The following is an 8401-nucleotide window of genomic DNA, read 5'->3' as shown; positions in this document are numbered from 1 at the left end:
CCAGGCCGGCACGTGCGGCGGACGGGCGGGAGCGTTAGACCAGCCCCCGGCCGGCACGTGCGGCGGACGGGCGGGTGCGTTACACCAGCCCTGGGCCGGCACGTGCGGCGGACGGGCGGGTGCGTTAGGCCAGCCCCAGGCCGGCACGTGCGGCGGACGGGCGGGTGCGTTATCCTAAAGCCAGCCAGGCAGTTGCATTACACTCCGGTGAGCCTGGCACCGCAGGCTGGGGCTGGCGCTAACCGAGCACGGTGTTGGTCCCATTCCACGTCCGCTTCCGCCTCTGCAGTGAGGCTCTGGCCAGCTGCATCCCTAGCTCACCCCTGGCCCCGGCCTCCTGCCCTGGCACTTTCATCTTCCCACTTGCCTGCTAGGGCGGGAGGGGCCGGAGTCACCTGGGTCCTTGAAGCAGAGAGGTGTGGGAGGAAGCTGTGTTATGTGACTCACCTATCAGCGGGGGCGGGGAGGGATATTCACCAGTCCCTCCTTCACCTCCATGCGCCTCAGTGCCAAGCACTGAAAGTCCTGCCTGGTGCCTCGTTAATGCCCGGCCCAGTCCCAGCAGCCAGCGCCCTCCTGGTCGCAGGCAGGACCAGGCTAAGCTGTGCAAATCCTGCTGCTGGGCTCAGCCAGGACTCGCTGTGCAGACCAGCAACGGGACAATGGGCGAATTCGCACCCTGCTCCAGCGGCTCCCCTGAAGGAGCCAGAGTGTCCCAGGCCCACTTGTTCGTCTCTTAGACGAGAGGCTGATGCATGTGAGCAGCCGGAGCAGCTAGGGCTGCGTGATTCAGCCCGTGGGAGGGGAAAATGGAAACAAACAACTTGCACTCGACCAGCTGGGCAGAGCTGAGCCAGGAAGCTTCAGAGCCGCCAAGGGCAGCAACAAAGGGCTAGGGATTGCTAGGCCCCAGGGACCAGTCTGAGCGCCTGCATCCCCCAGGCCAACGAGTCCCCCCCAGTTCAAGGGGTCAGGTGGGGGCTGGGTTTCCATAAGCAGAGCGCAGGGTCTGGGGGTTGGGCAGAAGAGGCTGTTCCACTGCTCTCAGCCCCACCCCCAGCAGGGGCAGGATCTGGCCCATGGGCGCTCTCCTGCTTTTCTTATTGTTCGTCTGTTCTGGGGCCCGAACCCAGGCCCAGTGCGTTTCTCCCGCAGAACAACCTTCTCAGGTGTGTTGGGTGCCCACGCCTGCCTCCGCCCCTGCTGCTGGCGGGCAGTGAGGGCAGGCGCAGCAGCTCCACCCCAGAGCCACCACCATTAAAAGGCTCAGGCTCCCTACAGCAATACAGATGTAACCAGCCCCCTCCCCGTGGGACTGGTACGGTGGGACTGAAGCCGCGAGAAAGTGCTCACGCTCCCCTGGGCCTGAGTCAATGGGAGCGGTTTTGCTACATGTTTGCATAAATTAAGTCCATTGGCAGAACTGTGGGGAAGGGGGAGCCCAGGGCTGGGATAACAGGGGTCTGCGGGTCGGGATTGAGGGGCACCAGCAGAGCTGGGGGTGGGTAGCTTGCACAGTCCCTGCCCAGCTGTGCCTGGCTCCTGCTAGCGCTGTGGGCTCCTCATTTTAACAAGCACCAAAGTTGCTCGGGGCGTGGAGACGAGTGCAGCCACCCAGAGCGTCTGGGCCCCTCTGGTGCCAGGCTGCACAGGGCAGTGACGACCTGCACCTACCTTACAAAGCGCATCTCGGAGCTCTCTGGGCATGGGCACGTTGCAGGGACACTGTCCCCACAGCCCAGGCTTCCCTGCTCTGGGCCGGGTGGCTGATTTCCCCAGGCCAGGGGACTGGGCGCTCACGTTTTCCGGCCGCCCAGCTCAGTGAAGGAGCCTGTGACCAGCTCCTATTCAGCCTGAGTGGGGAAGGTGAACTGCAAGACCTCCCCGTCTCTGTCCTCCCAAAGGCCAACACAACTTGCTTGGCTAACAATACGTGTCCACCCACCACCTCCCTGAGCAGCGGGCGGCAGCTTGATGGCTCCCTCTTTTCTGACGTACCCACCGGGAACGCGGGGCTGTATATAAGGAGGGGACGCACTGCCTGCCTGACACTTCAATCAGCAGCCAGGACCGCAAGCACCAGGAAACAGCAGAGGTAAGTGCCCTCTTTGTGTTCCCCATTTGTAAAGGGGACAGAGCGCACCCGAGTCCCATGCTCCCCTAGGAAAGGAGGGAGGAGGGACTCCTGGGACAAGCTCTATCAACCCCGCGGCGGTGCTCAAATTACAGGGGGGCCGGGTCGCCTGGCTGCTTTTCGGGGCTACCTCACGGCTGTCTTATGGCCCCCGTCCTTCTCACCACTGTTTAAATCAAAGCAAGCCGCTTGCCATCCAGGGCCCCCCAGAGGTGAACCTGCCGGCTGGCTGCAGGGTTAGCAAAGACTCTGCTTAGGAAACTTTAGGACTTTTTCCCACTAAAAGGCTTCAGGATGAGTTGCTGAGAACTAATAATAATTCAGCAGAGCCTCTGCAGCCCCTCACACAAATCACGTCACTGGGCTGCCGTTCCTGCAGGGTGTTCGGGGGCAGTGCTGGGGCTAGCCGCCCTGCTGAGAGCAATGCCCACAGGCAGGAAAGGCTGAAGCAGGTAGGTCCCGCAAGCAGCCGCGGGAGGAGGATAATGAAAAAACCAGGGACACACACACACACACACACACACACCTGTTAGGCAGCGGACTGGCCAGAGGGATAGCCACTGTCCACACCCTGTCCATGCAGGGCTGCTCACCGTCTCCCGCTCTCTGCAAAGCCGCTGCCACTGAGGACGGAATTCATGCTTGGCAGAAAACGACCTGCCATTAATGCCCCCCACCCCACCCCAGGCTCCAGCCCGAGCCACGATGTCAAGTCACAGCACGAGCCCCGCAGCCCAGGTCTATGGGTTGTGTGGGACACGCCCTGAGGTTCACTCCAGTAACCGCCCAGGTCATCCAGCTGAAAACACGCTGCCCCATCTCTCCCAGCAGAGTCTGGCCACACTGCATTTCGGTCCCAGCCCCGTGGAACAAATCTCTCCCACGTCAGGGCTGAGTCCCATGTGGACTGTGCCTGTGAAGAGCCAGGCCCGTGGGTGGCCTGGGGCTCTTTCTGCCCTCGGTTTGGTTCACTCTGTCCTGTCTGTCTGGAGCAGTGGCCAGAGCAGGAGCTTGGCTGTGTGACCATGGGCCAGTCCTCCTGTGCACCAGCGAAGACGGTATTGGCCCACCAGAGCCTCACAGGGAGCTGTTCATCCGTGGCTGGGGCTGGGCGGTATCCCAGCAGGGGAGGTGCTGGCGCAGGGCAAAGAGCTGCTGTTACTCCTCCAGCTCAGCCCTGCCCCACTCTGGCTGTGGGAGGCTTTCAGTGCCAAAGGCTTTTCCCTACCCCGGTGCACTCCCGGGCACCCCAGGGGGGTGATGCTGCTGCTCCAGGCCAGCCCTTGGCTGAGGGCCCCCGGGGGTCATGACATGGCAAGTTCTCTTCTGTTACAGCCAGCTGAGGCTACTTCCAGAGATGAACCTGATGCTTCAAGTCACCTTCCTGGGTCTCCTGTCCCTGCTGGTGCAGGGCTGGGTTCAGAACAGATCCCTGCAGAGTGAGAGATGGAGCCAGCTGGACCTGCCGCAGAACAGAGAGCTGGTGAGCTAGGGGGCTGGGGGGCTGAGGCTGTTTGCACATGGCATTCCCACGACGCAGGAGCTGAGCTGGGCTGGAAGTGGCTCTCGCTACCCCCAAGGCGGGGGTGTGGAAAGGCTTTTGATGAATAACTGATCACGTCTCCCTTGTAGCTATTATATGGGGGGGAGAGTCTCTTTCTTTTCCATAACACAGGCTTGGGGAGGGGGCGGCTGGGATCAAAGGAAGTGGGGAGACAGCGAGATACCTCTGGGCTGAGGTTACATTAGCCAAGCCCTTGAGCGGGGCCTCTGGGCTTTCTCTGCCGTCTCTGGAGCTGCGTGCTGTACAGGAGGCTTCATTTCAAGTGCCCATTAGGGCCTCACTAATGAACCACAATACCGGTGCCAGATGAATTCGCTCTCGCCACGGTGACTCATGCCACGGCGGGTCCTGCAGGGCCAGCCCGGCTCCCGGTCTGCGGAAGGCATTGTCTGGGGGAGAGCAGGCAAAGCCCCCTCCCGGGGAGTCCAGGCTCAATGGGGGCCTAAAAGCAAAGGGTCACGTGGCTAACACGTGTGTCTGTACGAGACACGAGGGCAAGGCCGTGGCCTGTCGCCCTCACGCTGGGAGCAGATACAGCTCCTCAGCTGACTCCGCAAGGAGCCCCTCTGCTGCTCCCTGCAGGGTCCCCTTGTGAGGCGGCCGGGGGCCCGTGCCCACGCCCTACGGTGAGAGCACTCTGAGCTCAGCACAGCCCTAAGCGTCCCGTCCGCCTGACTCTCAGTCAGACCAAGCGGGTGAGGTGGGTGCCCCGGGATCGGAACGGGCCAGCCCCTTCAGACTGAATGAGAACAGACCCCCCCCCCAGATGGCACCTCAAGCCCAGAGCTGCTGCCCCTTGGGAACGTTCTCCCCGGCTGCCGCTGCTGGACAGAGAAGGAGCAAGCGGAACCCTCCGGGCCGCGCAGCCCCACATACACCGAGGGGCAGAGGTACCGGAGCCTGGGGCTGGCTGTTCCAGGGGGATGTGAGCGCCAGCGAGGCTAAGGCCTGGGAAGTGGGTTTGTGGGCCTGAGCTGCTCACTCCCAGCAGCCTTACAGAGCCTGGAGCTGCAAGCTGCTCCCTGTTCCGCCTCGTGCACCATGTGGTGAGCTTGGAGTCCAGCCCCTCCGCCCCAGGACTGAGAGCAGCTCCCAGCAGGCCCTGTGGCGCAGGCTCCAGCACTTACCAGGACCCAGGTGGTTAATGCACCAGCTGACTCAGGCCTGGTTTCCCCCACAGTTCCTAAGTGCCCTGCAGAACTACTTCAGCAGCAGAGGGATCCACATCGAGAAGGCTGCGCCGGCCTTCGTGCTGTCCACGAGGAATCGCAACCAGGGGGACCAGGAAGAACGAGAGCTGATGGCCCCCGAGAGGGGGGTAGATGACTAGGAAGAGCTGATGGCAGGTAGTTGCTCCCTTTCCTTGTCTTTGCTCAGGACCGGCTGGCTTGGCACTCATAAGACAGACGACGCAGGGGGCCCCGTGGGCAGGTAGTTTTGTCCCCTCTGTAATGCATTTGCCCGAGTTGAGGCAGCGTGGGCTAGTGGAGCGGAAATGGGACTGGAACCCAGGAGCCAGCAGGTTTATTGTTAGCAGTGTGGCCTTGTCCCTCTGATGGGGGGGTGAACCGGGGGGGGGGGGGAAGCTTCACTCCACAATGTCTACAAAGAGCGCTCAGGGGGAAAACCCCAAGCAAGAACTAGACAGAGTTGTTCCACTGTTTGCTTCCCAGCCATCACATGGTGACTGCTCGAGCCCTGCTCTGTGACAGGCGTCGGCCCCCACCTCTGCATTGCTTTCCAAGCACATGCAATATAACTGGTACCCTCGAGTTCGACTGGAAGGGAGCCCGTGCAAGGGAGGGCAGGCCCAGGCACCACACCAGCCTTGTCCTGGTGATTGCTCTATAAGAAACGAAATATGCAAAATTCCAGACAATTTTCATGATTGACCAGGTGCATTGTGGGGGTTGTATGCCGCTGTGAGCTAACAGGCATAAGCCATTGCTGGAAGAGGCGCCTGGAATAGAGGAGTGTAAGTTCTGGGCTGCACACCAGGAGGCAGGATGCTGGAGCCGATGGGAATAACAGGCTCTATGGGCCTGAGGGTCGGCACCGGTGCGGCAGGAAGCGGGATACCAGGCTAGAGGGGACAATGCTCTGCTCCAGTATGTACAGGTACTCTCTGTTACAAGCATTCAGCCTTCTGGAGTGTAGCGCTGACTGATTCCACCTTCGTCCGTTCCCGTTTCCCGTAGGTGGAGTCTTGGCAATACGATCGCTTCTGCCTCTGAGTATTTCACAGTGATGCACTGACTCTCCCCTGCTGCTGTGCTGCTGCACACACACGCACACACGCGCACGTGCACACGCACACACGCGCGCGCGCACACACACACACACGGGCACGCACATGCACACGCACATGCGCGCGCACACACGCACACACACACGAGTGACCTTTTTATATTTGCTGGGCTCTGCCTGCAATACTGCGCTGTAGGGTTTGGATTCAATAAACTCTACTCTCTAATGCTTGTCATGTCACCTTCTTTGTGAATACCAGCAGCAGAGGAGCTGCCATTTGGCTGTGTCTCCGCACGTGAGATACCTGCTCCTTCCCCCAGAGCAGTCCAGGAGTCGGCCAGAAGGATTTGCACTGTCTGTCATACAAACAGGAGAATTCAAAATGATGTGTTGAAAAGAAAAGACAAGACATAGCCACTGTCCCTGAGTACCTCCCGGGAGTGAGGAAAGCATTAATATTTGCTGCCTTGATCTCACCCCCCTGCCCTGGACAATCAAAATAGCAACCCCCACCCAGTCCCAGGCACCTGCAGTCAGGAATTCCCCAGGCCCATGCACCTGAGCAGGGCACAGTCCTGCGGCCTGTCACAGCAAGGATGTGACCTGGTGCTGCAGAAGAGGTTTCTGGCGTATTTTGGTTTTGTTTCCTTAGTGAGATAAGGATGTAGGGTGTCCCTGCTGGTACCAAGGACTGGCCCGGGTCACGCAGAGAGAAGAAATGTATTCTGAAGAATTAAGAAAGCTGCCCTAAGTGTGGAAAGAAGCTGCTTCAGAAAGGGCTGAGGCCAGGTGGGAAAGGCTGTTCCCAGAGCCTCATCTCTAGGCAGGGACACAGTAGTTAGAGATGGAGAAGCTTCGTCTGTCACAGAACCTATTCCCTCAGTGTCACCCTACCACCTTGTCCCATCCCAGAGTCCATTCTCCGACACTACTGGCCTATTCTGCAGAGAAGCTTAATGCTCACAACTCCAGTTGGAGGGAAAAGCTGCTGTAGGTGCTGCATAGGTTTGCTGGAAGCCCCAGACAACATAATCCCTTACCCAAGAGGCTTATTGGCCTCGTGAAGTGACTCGAGGGCCTTTCTCTGGCTGTAATGCGATAACTTTTGAATACCACGTCTGATCAATTCCGAAGGTTCAGGGAATGTTCTAAGCATTGATGAGCAGAACCCTGTTGATTCTGGGAAAAACTGGGGGGGAAAAAACCCAAAGGGGAGAAATGTGGGGTCATGGAGCCCCTGGCATCTGGTTAGCAGAGCAGAAAGAGAAGAAATAAGAATAGTGGGAGGAATGGGGGTGCACAACAGCATCCCTGGCAGGTGGGAAAGGGAACCCTGGTATGAGGGGCATGGGAGGAGGGAGGCGTGAAGAGCCCCTTCCATGTATCAGAAGGGCAATGAGGGAAGGGAGGGCACCCAGACCCCCGGGTATGAGGGAGGGGGTGGGGGGAGATTGCAGGGGGTCCCTGAAGAGAGGAGAATGGGAGGTTGGGGGAAATGGAGAAATGCAAGGAGCCGCTCGCGTGTGCAATGAGTTTGGCTCCATAAGCAACGAAACGGGTGAGCCTCTAGGTTACCAGCAATGCTGTGACATCTAAATGGCTAAAAACTGGGGTTTAATGGGGGAAGGACGGGGTCAGACTCTCTTGGAGTGGGCTTAGGGTTCCTTTGTTGTAGAGGGTGTTTCTTTCTTGTCTGTTTGATGGGTTCTCAAGCAAACTGGGGTTCCTGAGCAGGGCTCAAGACCCCCTCTCTTTTCCCGTGGCTAGAGGGGGGGTCTCTGAAAGGCGGCTCGTCCATTGTCACAGAGGTGGCTGAGAGTCTCCGTGTCACCCTCTGGGTTTCCAGTTAGTTGGGATCAGTCTGAGCCGAGCACAAGCAGGTTGGTGAGCTGCAGGGGATCAGCAGCGACCACGGGCCCCAACCGCCAGCTCCCAGCCCAGAGTCTGTAAGTCCCTCAGAGCCCGAAATGGGTCCCAGGACTCCCATCCCACTCGGCAGGGTCCTTCTGGCCCCAGGTGATGCTTAGTGACATGGGGGGGCACCTCCCCCCTTAGCCCCGCCCCTCCAGGAGCCCCGCCCCAACCTCTCCCCTTAGCCCCGCCCCCTCCGTGAGCCCTTCCCCACCTCGCCCATTAGCCCCGCCCCCTCCAGGAGTCCCGCTCCAACTTCTCCCCTTAGCCCCGCCCCCTCGCGGAGCCCCGCCCCACCTCTCCCCTTAGCCCCGCCCCCTCGCGGAGCCCCGCCCCCACCTCTCCCTCGTGAGCCCGCTTCCCCGCCCCCCCGGAAGTCGCGCCCCCTCTCGCGAGAGCCCGGGGTCAGAGGTCGCCCGCAAAGTCGATAAAGTTGTTATTGAAATTTAAACTGAGATTTTGAAAATGGCGATGACACACTTCCGGCGGGCTGGGGGTAGCGCTTCCGGGTCAGGCGCGGAGCGGCGGCGGCGAGAGGCGGCCCC

At 60.1% G+C, this 8401-nt stretch overlaps 1 protein-coding gene across 1 annotated transcript in view; it reads left to right on the top strand.

Moving 5' to 3' along the window:
• Window positions 1-3491: 3491 nt before the first annotated feature.
• Window positions 3492-8401, top strand: part of COASY (Coenzyme A synthase) — an 11134-nt gene continuing 6224 nt past the window's right edge. Inside the window, exons 1-2 of the mRNA XM_029912224.1 lie at window positions 3492-3617; window positions 4879-5016. Coding sequence (XP_029768084.1) covers window positions 3492-3617; window positions 4879-5016 — 264 coding nt within the window. The remainder of the gene's footprint in view (window positions 3618-4878; window positions 5017-8401) is intronic.

Source organism: Terrapene carolina, unplaced genomic scaffold, assembly GCF_002925995.2.
Source record: "Terrapene carolina triunguis isolate 2854851 unplaced genomic scaffold, T_m_triunguis-2.0 Scaffold193, whole genome shotgun sequence".
NCBI lineage: Eukaryota > Metazoa > Chordata > Testudines > Emydidae > Terrapene > Terrapene triunguis.
The sequence above is the reverse complement of the archived record's forward strand: the minus strand, read 5'-3'. Positions and strand labels throughout refer to the sequence as shown.